Source organism: Aspergillus bombycis (genome assembly GCF_001792695.1).
Source record: "Aspergillus bombycis strain NRRL26010 chromosome Unknown contig00206, whole genome shotgun sequence".
Lineage (NCBI taxonomy): Eukaryota > Fungi > Ascomycota > Eurotiomycetes > Eurotiales > Aspergillaceae > Aspergillus > Aspergillus bombycis.
In genome coordinates, this window is record NW_019170208.1 from 5730 (window position 1) to 26904 (window position 21175).

The 21175-nt window shown below is 48.8% G+C and overlaps 10 protein-coding genes across 10 annotated transcripts; 3 read left to right on the forward strand and 7 right to left on the reverse strand.

Annotated features, from left to right (window-relative positions):
• Nucleotides 1-1223: 1223 nt before the first annotated feature.
• Nucleotides 1224-1820, forward strand: ABOM_011957 (uncharacterized protein; the record flags this gene model as incomplete). Its single annotated transcript, XM_022539085.1, has 1 exon — nucleotides 1224-1820. The coding sequence occupies one exon, from the start codon at nucleotides 1224-1226 to the stop codon at nucleotides 1818-1820; it is 597 nt and encodes a 198-aa protein (XP_022383150.1).
• Nucleotides 1821-2164: 344 nt separating this feature from the next.
• Nucleotides 2165-3206, reverse strand: ABOM_011958 (uncharacterized protein; the record flags this gene model as incomplete). Its single annotated transcript, XM_022539086.1, has 2 exons — nucleotides 2165-2906; nucleotides 3025-3206. The coding sequence occupies 2 exons, from the start codon at nucleotides 3204-3206 to the stop codon at nucleotides 2165-2167; spliced, it is 924 nt and encodes a 307-aa protein (XP_022383155.1).
• Nucleotides 3207-4318: 1112 nt separating this feature from the next.
• Nucleotides 4319-5101, reverse strand: ABOM_011959 (uncharacterized protein; the record flags this gene model as incomplete). Its single annotated transcript, XM_022539087.1, has 1 exon — nucleotides 4319-5101. The coding sequence occupies one exon, from the start codon at nucleotides 5099-5101 to the stop codon at nucleotides 4319-4321; it is 783 nt and encodes a 260-aa protein (XP_022383154.1).
• A 1569-nt stretch (nucleotides 5102-6670) lies between these two features.
• On the forward strand, nucleotides 6671-7707 carry ABOM_011960 (Mpv17/PMP22 family protein; the record flags this gene model as incomplete). Its single annotated transcript, XM_022539088.1, has 4 exons — nucleotides 6671-6859; nucleotides 6960-7235; nucleotides 7317-7583; nucleotides 7639-7707. The coding sequence occupies 4 exons, from the start codon at nucleotides 6671-6673 to the stop codon at nucleotides 7705-7707; spliced, it is 801 nt and encodes a 266-aa protein (XP_022383160.1).
• Nucleotides 7708-8300: 593 nt separating this feature from the next.
• On the reverse strand, nucleotides 8301-9209 carry ABOM_011961 (DCN1-like protein; the record flags this gene model as incomplete). The annotated part of the gene is made up of 3 exons (XM_022539089.1): nucleotides 8301-8727; nucleotides 8793-8967; nucleotides 9020-9209. The coding sequence occupies 3 exons, from the start codon at nucleotides 9207-9209 to the stop codon at nucleotides 8301-8303; spliced, it is 792 nt and encodes a 263-aa protein (XP_022383161.1).
• Nucleotides 9210-10825: 1616 nt separating this feature from the next.
• On the reverse strand, nucleotides 10826-11556 carry ABOM_011962 (ribosome biosynthesis protein NIP7; the record flags this gene model as incomplete). Its single annotated transcript, XM_022539090.1, has 4 exons — nucleotides 10826-10849; nucleotides 10912-11013; nucleotides 11071-11240; nucleotides 11295-11556. The coding sequence occupies 4 exons, from the start codon at nucleotides 11554-11556 to the stop codon at nucleotides 10826-10828; spliced, it is 558 nt and encodes a 185-aa protein (XP_022383156.1).
• Nucleotides 11557-11749: 193 nt separating this feature from the next.
• Nucleotides 11750-13813, forward strand: ABOM_011963 (nuclear export protein Noc3; the record flags this gene model as incomplete). The annotated part of the gene is made up of 1 exon (XM_022539091.1): nucleotides 11750-13813. One exon carries the CDS (start codon nucleotides 11750-11752, stop codon nucleotides 13811-13813), a length of 2064 nt encoding a protein of 687 aa, XP_022383159.1.
• Nucleotides 13814-14268: 455 nt separating this feature from the next.
• Nucleotides 14269-15738, reverse strand: ABOM_011964 (uncharacterized protein; the record flags this gene model as incomplete). The annotated part of the gene is made up of 1 exon (XM_022539092.1): nucleotides 14269-15738. One exon carries the CDS (start codon nucleotides 15736-15738, stop codon nucleotides 14269-14271), a length of 1470 nt encoding a protein of 489 aa, XP_022383158.1.
• A 26-nt stretch (nucleotides 15739-15764) lies between these two features.
• ABOM_011965 (uncharacterized protein) lies at nucleotides 15765-17261 on the reverse strand (the record flags this gene model as incomplete). The annotated part of the gene is made up of 1 exon (XM_022539093.1): nucleotides 15765-17261. The coding sequence occupies one exon, from the start codon at nucleotides 17259-17261 to the stop codon at nucleotides 15765-15767; it is 1497 nt and encodes a 498-aa protein (XP_022383153.1).
• A 1384-nt stretch (nucleotides 17262-18645) lies between these two features.
• ABOM_011966 (uncharacterized protein) lies at nucleotides 18646-21167 on the reverse strand (the record flags this gene model as incomplete). The annotated part of the gene is made up of 2 exons (XM_022539094.1): nucleotides 18646-19206; nucleotides 19272-21167. Coding segments are annotated over 2 exons (2457 nt in total), but the record flags the coding sequence as incomplete, so codon positions are not given.
• Nucleotides 21168-21175: the final 8 nt, after the last annotated feature.

Sequence of the window (21175 nt, forward strand, 5' to 3'; positions counted from 1 at the left end):
TTTGACGGCAAATGGGGATGGGTCACTGATCTAGCAAGCTCTTGAAGCAGGGTAGGTCTGAAGGTACGAAGGACGTCACTGTATCGGACTTAGGATGCCCGATGACAGGAACTCGAAAATAGAAAAAAAGAACAAAAAAACGCAACACAGGCAAATGATCCAGCAGACACGATGAAATGTCTGAGGGATGAGTAAATGGGAGAAAGGGGAAGGATTGATAAAATGCAGCGGAGACAGAGAGTTGGAAGTGAGATCAGAAGTGGCAGAAACAGCTACCCGTTAAGAGGTGACGATAGTCTCAACTGCCTTCTTGTTGATGACTTAAGCCAGGTTCCTCACCCATTAGCCACTGGGCGGCTGCCGCCACCGCCCCGAGTACAGAAGCGTATGGAAGCCGGTCGCATACTAGTACTGACACAAGCTACCCAACGTATCGACTGGTCAACTCCAAGATTTAATCATTCATTTCTTTATTTCTAGTGATATTATTAATTAAGGAAAGCCCAAAGGTTCTGAAACGTTCTCTGTTGCCAAGTGGCATTTGCCTTCAAGGTTCTTATCTTTTAACTTCTGTTTTCGTCGTTGATGCTGACTGATCCTTCTAACATACTCCAACTTCAACCAAATACTCCGCACGGCTGATGTGCCTGGTTGCCTCAGGCAAGAGGCCTATATCATTTGTTGACCACTTGTGGCACCAGCCTCGTTCACCCTACATATCACCCCCTTCACCCAAGGCTCCAACATGACTAGGCAAATGAAGGTGCCTTCTCAGGCTTTGCCCATGATAGAAATGTTGCCTGGTTTGAACACCTGTATAAAGCCCTAATGTCCCAGACTTGCTCGGTACTACCCAGTATACTTACGAACCGTGCTTTCCTTTTCTAACATTGCTCTCCTAAAGTGTTGTATACTTCCAACTCTTCACTAGTTTTCCTTCTACTAGATACCAATTTACTTTCATGCAAATTGGCTGGAAAATGCCATAGTCATATAACTTATCAAGGAAATATTCTTTCTATCTCATACTTAAGAGAGCACATTGTCACCAACAACCCATTACATAGTTCGCCCAAGTCATCACACCTTACAATCGGACCACGAGTCCCAAGAATAAGAGAAAGATACAGCAAACGTACTATTGCAACCGACAAGAGTATTGCTCCAAAGAATGGGCGTCCATTCCATCTGAACCAGTCCTGCATGGTCCTACATTTATTAAGATGGAGTGCAAACCATGGTATCCAGCCGACTTCAACCAAGCTCTCCTGAACACCTTCACAGAGGAAGCATTGACTGAGCTCCTCAAAAGGCCAAACTGTGCACCGCGCTTCGTCTACGGCGTGTTAATGCTTCCCACCGTACTCAAGTATTTCATAGGAGAAAACCCGACCACCGACATCACAAAAAGAATGACTCGCGCATGCGTATCAGGCTACATGCTCCACCAGATCTCACCGAAGAGTCCGCCTGTCGTTGTCCAAACATCTAATCCGAGCGATACAGTGCAAGGAATGCTCGTGTTGGGACTGGACGTGGATCAGCGGAACTTGATCTACGATCTTGAAGGAGGGCTTATGAACTTGGTGGATGTGAGGGCTCAGATTCGTCTGAAGGATAGTAGCTTACCTTGCCATGATATTTGCAGTAACCGGATCATTGATGCTGGTATGTTTGCTTGGTATGGTTCGAAGGAGGGCCTGATACCGGTGAAGAGCACAGCTTGGCCTCTGGATGGGTTCTTGAAAGAAAAGTTCTATGAGAACATTGTTAATTCCCAGCACAGGAATATGCTGGACGGATCGGGGTTGTTTCTGTAAGACCGGGGTAGTAATAAGCTGTCTTTTCTGCAGTCATCTGAGATTAAGTTGCTACTGAAATGGGCGTTTGGGGGGTTTTAGGGCACGCGGGAGTTTACGAGAGGATCATGGGCTGAGATTTGGTACAGTTATTATGGCTTTATGCATTCAACAGTAGTAGATAGATAGATGCTAAGAAGACTGTCCTATTTAGTTGACAGAATGTGACATCGAGGGAATTTAAAAATTAAGAAAGTTCTATTCTATCATAAAGTCTTTGAGTTATAATCCCCAAGTTGCGCCAGTTACTATACTCTAAACCACAGTTATATACAGATCTCAGACCAGCCGGATTTCCTGTTTGTCTAGGACTGCGCAGTTGCGGTCCATAAGTCATAAACGCCCCAACCCCCAGCCATGAAGCTAACAACACCACTCAAGCTGTCAGGGAAACCAATCCCCTTTTCGAAACACCAGTGAAGACACAATGGCGCCCAGCAGGTATTATTCACCAGGCTCTTCTTCCAGGCGCGAACCTCGGCTTTCAAGGCTTCCTCCTTCTTCTCCTCCGACACTTCACCACTCATTCTCTTCTTCCGGAGCACGTGCTCTCTCCAGAGCACAAAGAACTGGAAGAAGATGTGGCCGAACCAGGCCCGTGTACTCCATATATACCACTTGTCAATTCCGCCCCAGCGGTCGATGAACTTCTTCGAGATTACTCCTTTGGAAGCTAGGAAGCCGGCATTCTCAAGGGCTTGGTAGATCATGTTCACAATCACTTGAAGAAGGGTAAGTGCGTAGAGGATGCGGTCCGATGGGGGAGATTTCAATGTAGCGGAACCCCAAGTCCACAGAGGGAAGAGGCCCAAGAGCCGGAGGCTATAGCGGGTTTCCGACATGAGAGCGGAGAGGGCAAGTAGTCGGGATTGCGAGGGAGTCGAGTTGGATGCGACAGGCTTGGTTTTCGATCTCAACCGGGCCAGAAGGCCGAGCCGTGTTTGGATGGCAATCCATGGTGCGGAGGCGAGGAGGTGATGGAGCGCATGGGTTAGATAACCGGTGACAGCAAAAACTCGTTCTTGACCATAAGCCGATGACATGAGCCTGTGCGCAGTGCGCAGTTAGTTATATGGAAATGCTAGGGACTGCTGCTGGTCGAGACTCCAGTCGCCCAAAAGCAGAGAATCGCACATAAAAACCGAGACCTCAGACAATCACTTACTTGTCCAAGCGGCCTATGGTGACGTCGGTTACCCTGAGGGCTTCTAGCAGCTGGCGCTGAGCGACATTCAAAGACGACGGCCGCGAGGGTGAAACCCCCGCGGGACTGGCCGATTTCCCCACATTCGGTGTTTCGGTAACGGCGGGCGCAGAGGAATCAGGGGGGTTTTCAGTGTCAGCCATGACGGGCAGTATCAAAAATATGCGGGAATCTCCGATGCTCTGGAGAGGGCGGTATGGAGCGCAGGGCGATGTGGATTTATAGGGAAATGTCAACGCAGAGCATCTGACTAGCACTTCTTTGCGCTTGGCGCGGATGCCGAGGTTCGGAGTTTACAGACAAATCGCTGTGATCAACCGAATCAGTTTGCGCACACTTGACAGCCAGTCCTTCACAACATTTGTCCTACCCATGAACTACCGGGTGGGTAGAAAATGTCGGTTTATATAGTTGCAGTGGGCTAATTTGTCTTGCAAAAGTACCCGCGCGTACCGCATGCAAAACTCGAAGCGTTGGTTTTTGTGGTTGATCTGCATGTGGATTCCACTATCTAATGGAATTGTTTAGGAAATTTTGCCCACGGAACTTTTCCTTCATAAAAATTTCTCGAAGATCATCCCACTATGTAACACACGCCTTTGCATTCCCGCGCCACTATAAGAATCAATTTGCTTTTTCGTTCTCTCTGTCTCTCCCCTACTTCTTCTTCTCGTTTGTTTTGTTAGCCACTGTCAGATAGGGACAGTAATAATCAATGTAGTCAGTCGTGGCACAATAATGAGATGAAAAGGTTGTAGTTCTGCTTTCCACTACCCCCTCGTAATAACCATGGATCGAGAGTCGTATGCAGATGTCCTCATTGTCAAATCTATTCCCCGGGGTTACTTTTCATCATGACCGTGCTCCAATGGGTCTGACCACGAATACGATGCGGAGTGATCATCGGACGTAGAGATAGTCATTCCAACGACAATACTTTCACTTGGCTGGCTCGTATAAGATGCAATGGTTTGCTCTCTTTCGTCGCTTCTGACCGATATGTTCAGAGACTGATCCACAAGCTCATGGAGATTGACGCTCGGGATATTCTCCTGAGAATAGAGCCTAACGCTTATATCTTCGCTGCTTTCTGAGATGCAGTGCCCTGAGGAAATCACCTCTGGAGAGCCTATCCAGATACACCGAGAGCCCAGCTCTAAGTTCCGAAGAATATTAGCATCGGAGATAGGCCTCTCGAGCAGTTCCCACGGGACTGGAGAGGGAATAGAAGGATCATTGCAGATTTCATTGAGGCTTATCCAGGTGCGCTCCTCGAGGTTACCATGGCGACGCTCGCAGAAACGACAAGCTTGAAGGTGCATGGAAGAGCAGGGTGTGGGTGCTGGAGTAGCTGCGAGGTTTGCTCAGAATGGTCGAGACGAACCGCTGATTCGCCGGTTCTGGAAGCACTCTCATCTCGCTGGCTGACATCCTCTACCAACTCTACCCATGGATCATCCTGATTGTGACCAGTTTGCGTACTGCGCTCTGCATAGAGCATAGACAATGGTGGAGGTATGGTACCTCTTTCTCTCTCCGCTGTCCTCACGACGTTCAACTTCTGGTGAATCACGATTTCCTTCTGTTCTGTCGTATAGTGACCATCTTCCATGGCTTTCATTATCCAAGGACTGAGGAATGGGCCGTTTATGGGATCCAAGGGATCAGAGAACCCCGAATTATCCTCAACACAGAGGTAGACCCATCCGAGGAATGGCCATCTTCCACATGAGTTGCATGTTTCCATACGGTCAATGCAGAACTGGCGTTCCATCACACTGTGATGACAGCGATGCTGGCGGATAGCTGACTGGGTTGCCGGCGGAGCCATGAGCGGATGTCCGGTATAATAATTCTGATAGTCGAGAGGTCGCTCGATATCGGAGGCAGGCCAAAGGTAGCCTTCTTGGGTGGGAACTTGACGCTGGTGGGCCAGAGGATAGATGGATGCTAAAGAAGGCACTTGTAGGATGAAAAGTGAATTAGTTTGATGAATACCTGTGTTCTGTTCGGAGTCGCCCTGTTCATTGTCTGCCATATCTCAGGATGGGATGGAATGAATAGTAGAGAAATGTGGTTGGAAATGAGAGCCCAGTGTGGTATCACACAGTAACAAGAAGAGACATATTTAAGAGTAAGTGAAAACATTCACTCGAAAAGTAGTAAAGGTTGCGCTTCGTGACAGACATACTGAAGTTAGGCAATAATTACTGTCATACTGAGAAAGAACTTCAAAGAAGTATTCCTGTGAAGTGGTGTATTTACTTTCTCATGCAATTTGTCTTTCTCATGCATACCAAGTAAATAAGGACCAGATAAATGGATTATTCTGGGATATTGGTGTGAGGTGTGAAGCCTCGAGGGTATAGTAAAAAACCAGGCTGCAGAATATATACTAGTAAGTTCATTCTTTTGGTATATCGGTCTCTGAATGAGTATGTTAATTGGAACACCGACCAAACCTGACACATATCCTGAAACTCCATTTGATTATATACTTCCTGTCTTCTCTCTTTTTACCCTTTGTATGTCCACCATTGCTTTGCTTCTGTAAAGAGTCCATAATCCGTAGTCCTGTTACCTATATCAAAATATAGATTTTTCAGTGAGAACAAGAAAGCTCAAAGTCAGTATACAAAGTATATGGAAGCGACGAAATCCAATGTGTAAGTGTGCAGATATAAGAACTGCCTGTGATCATTAGCAATACGCCGAGTCCTTATATAGGGAAGGAGATTATTCAAAACAATCACAAAAAAAATGATAGAAAAATAAACTTTCGAGCGTGCCAAAGCGATAGGCTATCGGAGGTGACCGATAGGCAGCGGACAAGCGCAGTTGGTTGCGCATAGTAAAATTAGCAGGTAATTTTTGAATTTAATTAACAGCAATATAAATAAGATCTGCCGACACTCGTGGCCGACTTGTTGACCTGTCGCCCTGAGAGATCCGATTCATCCTCCACTTTTCCCTCCAGCTTTTAAATCCCCAGGTCCAAACACCGACCGTCTATTTTGTGTCGGTCTCTCTTGGGACAAGGCTTTCCTTATTTATATCTTTCTTATCTGACACCAGGTTTCGATAAATGACCTGCATATAAGAGAAACCCACAGGTTCTCCAGATCGATACATAATTTCGTTCATTTATTAACTGTCTATTTTTAATTAATCGGTCTAATTCCCTCGATTCAGTTAACTTCTTATTGTTCTACCCTCTATTTACCTTACTTAACCTCGGTAAGCTTTCCGTCTCCCCCCAAAGCTGAGACCTTTTTTTTCGGTCTGGAGAGTTCCAGCCTCCTCGTTCCATAAACAAACAGCAGCTCAGCCCCTGTTTCTTTAGTTCCTGGCGGGACTTTTTCTTTTTCTCCAACCCCATACTCAATCTCTCACCGATTGTTTTTTAAAACCCCCTCTTAACCCACTTCGCCCCATATTCAACTGTCCGTCACCTAAAGTCCCATTGTGTGCATTATTGTCCGTGCGGATCGTTTATTAACTGATTCTCAGACACCGCATTAGCACCCGTTGCCGTCAATTCCGACAACGGATCTTATCATCGCTACCTTCGTCTTCTATTGCCGACGCCATCGCATCAACCGCCGTCATGTCCGTAAAATTTCAGGATAAGTTCCAGGACCAGGTCACGCAACAGGTCACGGAACAGATTAAGGGGCAGATCCAGGGACAGTTTCAGGAGGAGGCCGCAAAGTCGATTCGCCAAGACACAAAAGAATTGGTTCACAAAGTCGGCGAGCGCTTGACTGGCGGAAACCCTCAGAATGGCTATATGGCTGTATGTTTATCCTCCATCCCGGAGCGTCGGGTCCGCGATTGATCTGATCGCGGTCGGTACGATCGCAACTCGCTGACATGGGAAATGCTCGCATTTACAGATGTACCTGCGTCAGCTGCAGAAGAACCCTCTGCGCACAAAGATGTTGACGTCGGGTGTGCTTTCCGCATCTCAAGAGTATCTGGCCTCGTGGATCGCGAATGATGTCAGCAGGAATGGGCACTACTTCAGCGCCCGCGTTCCCAAGATGCTTCTCTACGGCATGTTTGTCGCTGCCCCGCTGGGCCACTTCCTTGTGGGCATCCTTCAAAAGATCTTTGCCGGCCGCACAAGCCTGAAGGCCAAGATCCTGCAGATTCTCTTTAGCAATCTCATCGTACGTCCCCAGCCTTGTCTGATGTCCATCGATCGGGCCTTCGATCTCTGGAATGCGCGGATGCGCTAACCGAAAACGCAGATCTCCCCCATTCAAAACGTGGTGTACCTATCGTCGATGGCCGTTATCACCGGCGCGCGTACCTTCCATCAGGTTCGCGCCACCGTTCGCGCCGGTTTCATGCCCGTCATGAAAGTCAGCTGGATCACTTCCCCTCTCGCACTTGCGTTTGCGCAGAAGTTCCTCCCCGAGCACACTTGGGTGCCATTCTTTAACATTATTGGTTTCTTCATTGGAACCTACGTCAACACCCATACCAAGAGGAAGCGCCTCGAGGCCTTGAGAAAGGTAAATGCCCTCTTCAACCGTTTCATCTCAGACACTAATTTACGATTTTAAATAGCGTTACGACCAACGTCGCAGCGGCCCAGGCGGCCCAGGCAGTGAATACGAGCCCAAGGATTACCGTTAGTTGTATATAAATCCAGACCCTACCCATCCGGCTCAAGCCGAACGACCCGAACGCCTTCCATATCCTCGGCCCATCCGCTCCATACCTCGGATGAATATATGCATTACGTTGCCTCAAGGAAAAGGCAAGCCGAAGGCACGGGCAATCTACTTTCCCATCTCCACCCCCAATTACCCCTTTCGCATGTCTGATTGATTCTATTCTCATGTTCCATTCTGATCCGGCCCCAAGATCATTGCCTATCTTGTGTTGTGCGGAGTTGAAGATATGTTTGACCGTCACGATGAATGTTTTTCTTAGTCTCTGTCTGCAGCTGGCGATATACATAACTTGATAGTCCATAGTGCTGCTATTTACCCACCTTTTGCAATGTCATATTACAAATTACCTGCAATTTGTGTCCTCGGTCTCTGATAGTTAAAAATTAGGGGCTTCTACTGCAAATGGTTTGCGAATGTTTCTCAGACATGTTGGTTGAAAGAGGCGTAGAGCCCGATATAGTTGACTGGATATAGAGAGCTGCTAAAAGTAGAATATTTCTATTCTACAGTGCATTTAAGCACCCATTCCCATTAAAGATCCACCACGAACCATCACTCTACCTCCATATTATCCCCTCTCTTCTTCTGAACCCAGACTACAAAATCATCAAGTGCCCCAGGCCATGCACCATCCGCACTCCACCACCCAAACCGCCCATCGTCAAGAGACTTCCGCATAAAGACCTCAACCTGTTCCCACAGGTCCTTGTTAACAGGTTTCTTTCCGCGCTCCTCCATAAATTCGATCCACCAGTCTAACCATGGAGTCGTCTCCGTGTCCCACTGGACTCCGCCCTTGTCCGGTGTAAAGAATAGTTTCCACTGTTCGGCTGCAATCTCAAATTGGAGGTTCCGCTGACCCTGCATCCGGCAGAGAGGGAAGGTATAGCGGTATACGCGACGGAAGAGATCTGGCTGCGTCGGGATCCGCGATCGAAGATTGTCAGCATGGGCGACCATTTTGTCGATGGAGTCACACCTGTAGATTAGATTAGATCATCTCAATTCGCGGATTCCGGTAGCGGGCATTGGTGGCGTTGTTACCCGACAGCCCTCCAGCCATTTAGGAATCCGTCTCGACTAAACTCGCCCATCGATGGCGATTTCAGAAGTTCCGCGATGCCGAGACATGTCACTTCGTCTAGTTGCACTTGGATATCGCCGAGAAATTTCATCGCCCCTTCAATGCCGATGCCATCAGGGTTATCATCCGGGGAGTCTGAGTGGAATGAGCTTGGAACTAATGTATACTTTCAGGCGGGCTGTCCTACCTCGATAGCTGTCGAATATCTTGTTGATGGAGGAGGTGGCGCCTCCTGCCCCTGGGGGCTCTGGAAATACCTGAACCTTGTCAGTAAACGTCGTGTGCGCTGATATGACTGACTTTCGCCTCTTTGAGGCACGTGTGGGCATGGCCGACGGAAGACATAAGTATTTCGACCTTCCAGAGCGGGTCCTCATCTTGACGCTTGCGAGGTTGAATGCCTATCTCGGTCATGTTCCCTCGGAATCTTTGAAAGGATCCAGACGTGATGACACAAGGATGACGCTTGGAGATTATTTGGGTAATGGCGAACCTCATCCATGTCCTGTGCCCTCATGTGCCGAACGGATACATGACACCCTGTCTACGAGGTTCAAGAGTGTCCCCCGTATGTGCTCCATAAGTGGCACATTGTGGCAAGGCGCCACATAGACGAGCTAGACTTGGAGGTAATTTCGAGTTACTTTAACAGCCCCCAAGCTGGCCCGAGGCACCACAGTCTCGTCTGGCGGGTATTACGCAATTGGCTGCTAACATTGGATAGAAGACCGGCTAGCAGTGCTCTGTCGTGTGCATAGGATGTCCAAGAGGATGATGGAGAATCAATGCCTGACAAGTTACGTTCCTTTGCACGTTTACCTGCCAAAGGCGGGCGACAACTTGCTGCAACTGAAAAGAGCATAGCCAGTAAACACCGGAGCACAGAAACCGCCCAGTCATTCAACAAGGGAGCACGGCAATTCCACACTGCAGTACGGCAGAATTACAGAGCCCGAGAAAAGCAAAGGTTGGGCCATGGATCGGGGGGAAAGACAAGAAGAGAACAAGAGAAATTAAATATCTCAGCTAACTTACGCATCAATTGCTTCTTCGACATTCCACCTAGATGCTTTTAAGAACTATAAACGAAACATCAGCTATTGGGCCATGATTATCGCACGTGACATGGAAGGTTATATGTGCGACTTGAGACCAACAATGCCTGTGGTATACTATGAAAAGAAAGGACCATACCTTGGCTGCTACTGCATCCTTGGCTTGTGTAAAGTTCATAAACTGAGCTATTTGTTGCCTCTGGAGACCCGAGTAAGGTGGCATGGCGGGGTGCAGACGGCTTCAGGTACGATCTTCTATTGAGTGCTAAGAAACCTGAACAAGGGATGTGAAAGTGAGTGAAATTAATAATCAGAATAGCGATATATTAGAGGACGCACTAATTGTTCAGCGCAGCAGAGATTTTGCAAGATGTAGTAGACACAATGATGGCTGATTAGATGCAAAAGTTCGTATTGTCGCTTTTGGAGAGCTGACTGATCACTGATAATGCACGTGCCCCGCAGTATCGACTGATTATCTCTAGATAACTTTCTGACAACCGGCCAGTCCAAAAATTATTTGCAAATTATTCGCTCAGACAATTTGAAATATTTATTCATTTTTTGTCTTTTCATTTTCGAATAACCTCGATCCTTTATATTATCGCGGCAAGCCGTGTGGCTATCGGCGTCCTATCCTTCCCACCAAAACTATTCCGTATGCACGGGGTAGAAAGTTTACATCGTTATTGAACCAAGTACTTGAAGAGATCAAGGGAGACATTATATCAGGAAACGTCAGAAGGGATATAACTGGGTTTAGGCAAGGGGGAAACGAGCTGTTGCAATCGCATATGATTATGGATACAGTATGCTGAAGAACAAAGGTAAAAACTTTTCTATTGAAACAGACAGATGACTCCAGAACTCCTGCGAGAATCCCCAGGTATCTAGCATCCAAATTCCATGAATGATCCCGCCTATGCAACGATTTTGCTTTAAGTCGTAAAGAGGGTATCTTCCTAGGCAAAAGTCAGCAAGCTGCGATGTGTGCAAGGGCTTCCACAATCAAGATGTAACACACCTCTCTCAGGTATTCTCCTATATCTCCCTGGCGGAAAACGGTAATGGCTGTTGGTTCCAATTTCCTCGCTTCAGCGCTGGACCGGGCAGTAACTCCAAAGCCCTGAGACAATGTTAGTAACTTATAGTGCCATATTCTCTGTGCCAACGTCCGTCTTACCAAAGGAGTGTCATTCGAGTTGAAGACAATAACACCTGCGTGTTCTGGACAATCGTCTGACCATCGATTGACGTGCGCCTTTACCACATTTCCACCGTACAGGAAGGGCATCTCTCCGTTCTGTTTGATCCAGACCTTGTATCTCGCGTGGGGAGCAATCACATCCAGGGCTGTAGAAGTCAGAGATCTGTTCATCAATCGCTAATGGTTGGTGGAGATCTTACCGGTGATGTGCAGCCTGAACTGACCACTCTTAGTAAACTTCCCGATGCAGGTACCAAGCGAGAGAAGATTTGCGCGAGGAATGGCTGTGGAAAGATTGGCCAAGGACAGTTTCATATAATAGACACGATTTCCATGGAGACGGAATACATATCGGTCATTGGGGTCATCGGATGTAGTAATGAGGTTGTTCAACGAGCGACCAGTATAGTTGGCCAGTTTCTCGAAAAGCGTTTTCGTCTCTTGTTCAGTGAGTTGACGCATTTTGAGTGATTGATACGGGTTGTTCGCAGTCGAAGAAAAGCTCCGCGGACAAAAAATCCAGAAAAGTTTAAGGTGGAGAGCTTTTGGCATAAATGTCTTGGCACCGAAAAGAAAAAAAAAAGTTTCGGACGGGAACCGCTCAAAACCAACCATCGACCCTCACCACGACAATTCGGTTGCTCAATCAATCGTCATGGCTCCAGGACGCACGAATAAAAGGAGACGCCTGAGCCCTCCTGGTGGTGAAGGCAATGGCACCTCGAAAACCTCCAAGGGCTCAGCCTTGAACAACTTCTACAGCAACGCTTCCGAATGGGATCTCGAACAAGATTACGAGCGCCGTCCGCGCAAATTGGGCAAGAAAGATAAGGAGAGGACTAGGTTACCTATCAAAACCGCGGAGGGTCTACAAAACATTGAGGAACAGGAGCCTGAAGAGTCTGACAGTTTCCTTGGCACCGATGACGATGAGGAGGATGTAGCCTCCGGCGCCGAGGATGACATGGACGAGGATAAGGAAACACCTGCGGAGGAGGAGGAGAAGCCCAAGATTCCGATGAAATTGCAGATCCTACAGGCGAAAGAAGAACTTGCAAAACTGGCGACTTTGATCAATGAAGACCCGGAGGAACATCTTGGCTCTTTCAAAACAATGGCTGAAATGGTTAATAACGGGGCGCACGTTGCAATCAAGAAGCTGGCTCTTGCCTCGCAAGCTGCTATATTTAAGGATGTGATCCCAGGCTACCGCATCCGTCCTCTCAGCGATAGCGAAATGTCTGCTAAGTTATCGAAAGAAGTGCGCAAACTGCAAAACTACGAACAGTCGCTTCTCTCAAATTACAAACACTACGTTCAGAAGTTGACTGAGCTTACAAAGCCGTCTAAAGCTACGCAGGAGGAAATTGATCCTAGTTTAAAAAGTCTTGCGATCAACTGCGCTTGCAACATGCTTCTTTCTGTACCGCATTTCAACTTTCGCGGGGAGCTCTTGAAAATCCTTGTCAACCGGCTCGCAAAGAGACAAGTAGATGCCGATTTTGCTAAATGCCGGGAAACACTCGAGGAAGTCTTCGCAAGAGATGAGGACGGAGTTGTCTCCCTTGAAGCCGTTCGTCTCCTGTCGAAGATGATGAAGGCGAAGGAATTCAGAATCAATGAAAGCGTCTTGGACACCTTCCTGCACCTCCGACTACTCTCCGAATTCTCTTCTAAGGCATCAAGAGACCGGGTCGATCGTGAGCCAGAGGAGAACACATTCTTTGGGAAGAAGAAGCAAAAGAAGGAATTTCGCACTAAACGGGAACGCAAGATCGCAAAGGAACGGAAGGCCGTGGAGAAGGATATGAAGGAAGCCGACGCCTTAGTGTCCCATGAGGAAAGAGATAAGAACCAAGCAGAGACTTTGAAACTTGTGTTTGGGGTCTACTTCCGCATTTTGAAACTCCGCATTCCTACATTAATGGGCCCGGTACTCGAGGGCCTTGCTAAATACGCGCATCTGATCAACCAAGATTTCTTTGGCGACTTGCTCGAGGCTCTGAAGGACTTGATCGGGCACGCTGATCGAGACGAAATTGAAGACGACGACGTGGACGATGAGGATCCTGAATCTGCAACAACATCAAGAGATTCTCAGCGTGAAGCCCTCCTTTGTACTGTCACTGCCTTTGCGCTCCTTCAAGGACAGGATGCTAGCAAGGCGGCAAGCACACTCCATCTTGACCTAAGCTTTTTCATCAAGCATCTTTATCGCTCCCTGTACTCTCACTCAATCAACACTGACATCGAATTCAACCCCAACAAGTCTCTTCGGCTCCCCGATCCAGATGACAATAGCTCGACGCAGCAATTTCAGCCGAGGAACAAGGTCAACTTTCAGACTCCGACAGTTCTGCTGCTCCGCTGCCTCCAGTCCACACTTCTGTCCCGCTCACAAGGCATACCACCTCCGGTGCGTGTTGGTAGCTTCACTAAACGACTCCTGACGACGTCTCTCCAGGTCCCTGAGAAGTCCGCCATTGCTACGCTTTCCCTTCTAAACCAGGTAGCGAAGCATCACGCAAATCGTATTTCTCCATTGTGGCACAGTGAGGAGCGTAAAGGTGATGGTGTATACAACCCATACGCAACAGATATAGAAGCAACTAATGTCTTTGCTGGGACGGTATGGGAAGGCGAATTACTGCGACTACACTACTGTCCACAAGTCCGTGATGCTGCTGTGGATATGGAGAAGATGATCTCGAGGAAATAAAGTATTGTCATTATGACTATCTGCAATGTATTAACATGACGTTCCATTGCCATTTAAAAAAACATATTCCTCATGTCTTATCCATTAACCGAAATGTTCCCTTTTTTTTCTAATGTTTCTTTTTATGCCCATTTTTTTGTTCTTTTTTGTTAGCCAGATCATGATACCCGGTAATCTTAGAACACGTGAGCAGGTCAACTGCACGCGTCAATCTGAAATGAAATCTCAAACCATTACCGATTTTTGGTCCAAACCCTTGGCCTGTTAAACCTTCCGATGCTATCCCTATCTATTCAATAATCGGCGCTAATACCCCCTTTGGATTACAAACCTCTAAACGACCATCTCCCCGGCTAAGGCTCTAGCCTAACAGACTATTGAAGAAATGAAATCGCCACGGCGTCATAAATGCTGAAAAGCAAATGGCAGTTTGGGCATGAACTGATAGTTTCATATCAATCGTTTTCTGGCCTCTCGATGGACTTGTATGCATAGGCTGCCTGGTACCAGGTTGGTAGGCTCGACTCGCTCGCTTCAGACTCTCTGGGAGGAGGGGTTGGGCCACGGTAACCAAATGAAACATCTGAAGCCCGAGACATCCGTGCTTCAGCGAAAGTTGTCAACGGTGAATCTTCTGTAGCAGATGGGCGGAGTGAAGCTGTTGAAAGAGCAAGGAATCCCATAGCGAGATCCTGCTGGTTCTGACTGCGAGTTGTGGACTTCGAAGGACTTTCGGTTGAGCTATCAATCCAGTCACACGATGCAGCATTTCTGGAGCGAGAATTCAAGTCCTGAAAGGATCTGGAGGATCGTAGGAGCTGCCTGGGTGTCATAGTATCTTGAGTCTTGAGACGCTCACGTTCAGCCATGATCTGCTGCTGAGCAGGATTGCGCAAGGCGGGATGGACTCTGCTGGGGCTAACTTCCACTTGGCGATGCTCTGTCGCAGTAGTAGCGATGGCGCTTGTCTGCGTAGGGGGTGTGAACGGAAGTGGTTCTTGCTTCCTGGACTCTCGCTCTTCGGAGGTTTTATCGTCGCTGCGCTTGGTAGGAGGCAAGGAGTGGCTCGCAATTTTGCTTTCGCTGCTACGCCGATCACGGCCACGGCGGAAAGGATAGAAAAGGCCCATCTTAGCTGGGAACTTCATGATCTCAGTGCTTGCTTTGTGGACGAGAGTTTTGCTGCTAGCGGCTCTTTCTTTGCCTTTAATGGAGCTGCTGGGCAGAGGTTCTGGACTCCCAGTGGATATTTTGCTAGGGTCTTTCAGGATGAGTCTTCTGGGGTGAGACTCAGTGAAGTGATCTTTCCAGTCATCGCCATGGGAACTTGGAGTGGGGAAGGCTGACATAGGTGTTGGAACGTTATCAGTAAGTGTGTGTTCCTCAGCGTATTCGCTCAGTGCGACAGATTCACAGTTGTGTTCTTCCCCTCCTCTGCTCTCTTTTTTCTTTGTCACCACATCTTCCCTCTTCATCTGACGTGACTTCATCTTCCTGAACTGCTGGGGCCTTTCATTGTCTTTACTCCCTTTGGTGAAGTCTTGACTCCCCTGCAACCTGGTATTCATGGACCTTGCATCCTGTGCCGGGTCGTGGGGGAGGTTGGACCTTACAGTCGAAGCCAACACGTTAATCTCGCCCTTCAGCTTGTGGTACTCACACTGGAAGAGCTGTGTCATCCTGTCCTCCATCTGACGCTGCTCGCGCTGTATAGCGCCGACTTGAATCTTCACTTCCATCATGACCCTCTGCAGCTCTCTCGTCACTTCAGTGTCGCTCATCACTCGGTTATTGAGCTTGCGCATAAGATCCGACAGATGTCCCGTCTGCCTCAGGATTTGATCCGTTGACCAGTTATTGGTGTTTTCGAATGACCTGGCAAGCTTGTTGGCTGTACCATCAACGTGGATGTGAATCGAATCCATGTAGGTGGATATTTGCTGCTCTAGGGTTACTGTGTTTTGGTAGCCCGGGTGCGGTGGAGGAGGCGCATAGCTCCGTGAGTCGTCACGCCAGAGTAGAACCGAGGATCATCCATAGGGAGTTGAGAATTGAAGGACATCCTCATATGTGTTGGGTCGAAGGCAGGTTCAGCCTGTCCAGGGCTTGAGGCTCTATGCTCCCGTGATCTAGTAGATGAGCGCTTACTGTACTGTCCGGACGGGGTAGTTACTTCAGTTTGGTCCTGTATTATGACAGACAGTGGCCTCTGCTTCTGCTGATCCGATGAGACGACTAGCGGGCGATTCTTCTCCACCGTGCTTTGTTTGCGTTCGCACGATGAGAACACCGGTGTAATGCCTTCTGGTGCGTTGGACGTCGATGGCTTGTACGAAGCTGGACTCTCAGTAGAGGTGGCATCAGTTTTTGGCTTGGAGGGAACTGATGGTTCGTTCTCCACTTTCATACTGATATAGCGTCGTTCCACATCGATAACCGCCGGATGGCCCCTGCTGGTATCGCCTGTGCTGGCTGGAGGAGACGAGCCGTCAATCAAGACAGTGTCAAGGCGTGTCATGGGCTCTACATTTCCCACTTTGTGATGAGGCCGATGTTGTTCCTGTGTGTCTTTAAGAGTTTCTGCATCAAGCCCGTCATCTCCCTTAGCCTGCTGTGCAGGGCAGGATGAGGCGCTCTGTGGGGAACTCTCGAAGCTACCTGTGTCCGAAAACCTAGTGGTCTGGACTGGAGCAGATGCAGGGTGCACTTCAGGATCTCTGGGCTTGGGGACATACAGTCTTTCCTCATCAAAATCAAAAGACCCAGGCGGCGATTGTTTGGTCTTTTCAACGCGTGGAATTCCAATGCTCGGTGGCAGTTGAGGCATAGCGCTAAGTGGAGGGTCTTGAGCTTTACGAAACTCCTTACCAAGCTCTTTGAAGCTGAGTTTGGATTTCAGCGTCGCGATCATGGACTTTTTCTTTTCGCCTTCGACCTTTGTACCCACACCAACCTTATCACCAGGATGGGGCTCCGTGGCGCCCTGTCTCTTCAAACCACTCAATTTTGTGAGAACATTCGGCTTTAAAGCCGTCGGCTCAAGCGCAGGAGCAGAACTACTAGCAGCCATAAGACGGGGCTTAGGCATCGGGAGGGCGAGTGCCTCGTCGTAATCCAGTCCAGATGATTTTCTCATCGTACTGGGCCTTGAAGAATAGGTCGCGGTTGGACGGGTTATCACTACTCCCATCAGAAAAGCCAAGCCAACAGCGAAAAGGGAGGGGAGACACGACATACCGGTATTAGGATCATACCCCAACTCACCAAACTCCAGCTTATACAGCTCCCTTTCACGAATATGTTCTTGCGCACGAGCCCTCATCTGCGACCAGGCATTGCCAGGCACGGTGGGCACAAGAGGCAGTTTGACCTTGGGTCTCTCTCTCAACTCCTTCTCCTCAGACTCAGATCTAGTCTGGGCCTCCTGATCTTTATCACGGTCCGCCATGGCGAACAAATAAACAGAAACAAAATAGCTACTGGAAGATAATCACCAAAGCAAACGAGATACCTGAAGAAGATGTCGTTGCGTTGTTGTTCTATTTGCAGTTGCGTTGGTCTGTCATGTCGCGAGATGATTTGAGGAAATCAGCATCTAGGTGTTGCTCTTTCACTACAAGAGACACACAAGTAAACAAGATCTTGTATGTGGCGATGCTGATGCCTTCACTGTATGTGTTGCTAGGGCACGCGCCACAGTGCGAGACGTGAATTTCACTCACGCACCCCCAAGTGACGTACATGGAATTGGCTGTGGCTGTTCACTTTTCTTCTCTTATTTTTCTTTTTCTCTCTACTCTTGTTTCACCGGAGTCATGGGATCAGGGATCTGGAGTTCGGGGCTTGTCTTTACTTTTCCTTCTTTTTGGGATCTCTATCAGAAATGGCCTTGCTTTCTGTCTGGATAAGGCGTAGGATATGTATGTAACGTACAAGACCCTTTAGATGCCTTGATATTAGTTGGTTCCGGACATTGAGAGCAAATTTACTTTTCTGAACGGAGATTCGACTTTCTTTACTTTGTTTCTTCGACTGATGGAAAGATGTAGGTGACTGACTCCTGCTCTATCTACTCTGTGCGTATCCATGAGGGCTCCCGTAGGATATAAGATGTCTCTTTTACGCAAATCTACATTTCAGATTTGCACAATCAATGCATGAGACTGGGCGTTGCCCGCTCAAAGAATCAAACGACCTGAGAAGGCGTTACGAAAGTTGTGTCCTGGCTGGACAAGACTTTTGGAGATAAGGAAGCCAAGTTTGCTAGAAAGAGCCACCAACATTGCTCAGTAATCTGAATGCTGTCTTTCTCTGCCTGTCTTCTACTGCTAGCTCTTCTATCTTCTTACATTTTGTTGCGGATTGACCGTATCCGTTTGGTTACTATGATAGGAGCAGGCTTATCCGAAGGAGTAGACATAGTCCAAGAACAAAACCCATTGAAATAATCTTCAATCTTCATTATCATCAATCATAATCACATCACTACATACTGGTAGACGTAAATCAACGGCAAAACTAAACAAGTTTTGTTAACTACTATCAGTTTTGGCACAACAGACTCGCGGTCAATAATCGAAACATTCTGGAGAGGAGAATAGAAAATAGAACAGATAACAATAACCTGAATTGATAAAAGCACACAAGTCAAATACAGGGGAATCAAACTAAGGCAAGTAAAATGAGTGACAAGAATCTTGGGCAACAAAGTCGGGTATATGCATGCCAAACAGATGCATAATTAGTAACAATGAGTCAAGGGAGCATTTTCAAATCCCATAAGAATCAGTGATGATATGCATGGAAGTGCGAGTGACGATCACGCTGAAGATTTACTGGTCGTTCTTGGGACGACGGCGGAAAGGAGAGAAGATGGCTCCAAAGAAGTTGACAAAGACGGCGCGAAGGATGACCTTCAACCAGCCATCATTCTTGGCGTTGCTGAGAGTAACGGCCCGGGTCTGGCTTGGAGAACGAGAGGTGTCACCCTTCTGAGCTACGGCCTTGTCAGCAGTGGCTTCCGTTGTCATAGCGGGCTCAGCAGAAGTGAGTGGTTCATTGGTTGACGCAGCTGGCTCTTCGGATCCTGAACGTGGTTCATTGATATCAGCTTCAGGTTTCTTCGAAGTACGCAATGGTGTTTCCTTACTGGCTGATGGTTGAGACTCATGAGCAGGGCTGGCAGCCTTGCTGGGTTGAGACTCTTCCACAGATTTGGAGCTTTTGTCCGCACACGCGGTTTCTGGCTCCTTGTCCTGGTGGGACGACGCAGCCACCCCAACAGCAACAGCGCCTGCGGCAACAGCTACCGCAGCACCCGCACCAATCAACTCGGCTGAGACACTATCCTTTCCATCCTGCTCAGGGGTATCCTCCGTGACCTCAGGGACGACCTCAGCTGTTTCAGTGCTCTCGTTCTCAACAGGAGGCTCCCCGGAAGACACCGATAAAGCTCCACCTGCTCGGCTTCAGCAGGGGCTGCTGCTGCTGGCTCGCTGCTAGGTTCCTCCTTTTGAGTGGTCACAGCCTCTACAGGCTCAACCTTGGCTAAAACATCGGGTTCAGTCTCTGGGGCCTTCTGTTCCGCAGGGGTCTCAACAACCACAGGTTCAGCTGCAACTGTCTCCTCCTTAGGTAGCCCAGTTCCCTCTTCCGGTTTCTCTTCGTGGGACTGCGAGACAGTAGGCTCAACCTCATTCGACGTGACTTCCTCAGGGACAACAGCCTTAGAAGATTCAGCAGTCTCCTCAACCACATCCGACGAAGTTGGCTGCTCAGCGGACTTATCAGCGACAAGCTCCTGGGCGGGCTCTTCGGTAGTGGCCTTTTCAACGACTTCCTCGGTAGCAGGTGTCTCAGCAACCACAGCCTTCTCAGTCAGTGCTGGGGCCGGTTCTTCAGCCACGGTCTCAGTTGCTGGCTTTTCAGTGGAGTCGTCCACAGGCTTTTCTTCCGCCACTGGCTGTTCAACTGGCTCAGATTCGGCTGCTTGCTTCATGACAGGTTCTTCAGTAGTCAACACTTCATTCACGGGCTCAGCTTCCTTGGCGGGTTGTTCCGCAGGTTCCTCCGTAGAAGGCTCGGCAGCGACAGATTCCTCGACAGTAGCAGGTTCCTCTACAGGCGACTCTTTGACAGCAGGTTCCTCGCTAAGTTGTTCGACAGGGGTGGACTCTTCGACAACAGCCTCTTCAGCAGCGAGCTCCTTAACAGACTCCTCTGCAATGGGCTTCGCCGGTTCAGCTTCCCGGACGGGCTCGGATTCAACTGGTTGCTCAACGACAGGGGTATCCTTAACGGGTTCTTCGGGGGTCGCTTCCTCAGCAGCAGGCTTCGTCTCCTTGGACTCTTCGGTGACTGGCTCCTTGGTCTTTTGATCGGAAACCTCAGCGGACTTTTCTTCCATTATAGACTCTTCTGCCACCTCTTCAGAGCCTGACACCTTGGCGGGTCCCTCAGCTGCCTCCTGCGTTGTCAAATCCTCAGTAGCGGACACTTCAGAGACAGGCTCCTCCTTTGTCACATCCTTAGAGGACTCCTCGGTGGTTGTTTCTTCCACGGCGGGCTTCTCGGGTGTAGGCTCTTCAGCGACATGTTCACTAGTTGTAGCCTCCACCTCAACAGACGCCTTCGCAGGGGCTTCCTCTGGAACTTCCTCTTCCTTAGCGGCTTCGGCAACGACCTTCTCGTTTTCTTCGACAGGAGACACCTTTGCGGCCTCTTCGGTGGGTTTTTCCTCGACGGAGGGTTGAGCAACCTCTTCCTTCGGGGCTTCTTCCGAGGCAGGCTCAGCCTTCGCCTCTTCTACCGGCTTTTCGACGGGCGCCTTTTCATCCTTAACAGCTGGCTCAGAAGTCTCTTCGGCAGGCTGTTTCGATTCCTCCGTTTCGGCAGCAGCTTCAGCTGTGGTGCTCTCGGGAACGGGCTCCTTTGCCAGTTCCTCGGAACTTATCTCAACAGGGACTTCAACGACAGGCTTCTCAACTTCGGTCTCCACTGTTGCTGTCTCCTTCGCTGGCTCCTCTGCTACAACATCGTCAGCTGTAGGCTTCTCGGTGGTTGTCTCTTCCACTGCCTTCTCAACGCCGGACTCCTTCGTTAATTCGCTGGGGGCATCTTCAGTGGCGGGCTCTTGGGTAACCGATTCCTGAGCATCCGGAGCTGCAGTGGACAGAGTCTCCTCAGTAGACGGCTCATCCTGAGCAACAGTGTCGTTAGTGGCAGGCTCTTCAGCAGGTATCTCCTTAGGCGCCTCCGAAACCGCCTCCTCTTTGACAGGCTCCTTCACTGGTTCTTCAGCAACGACTGGTACAGGGGCGGCAGGTTCTTTAGACTTCTTAGGGACCGGCTCTTCCTTAACGG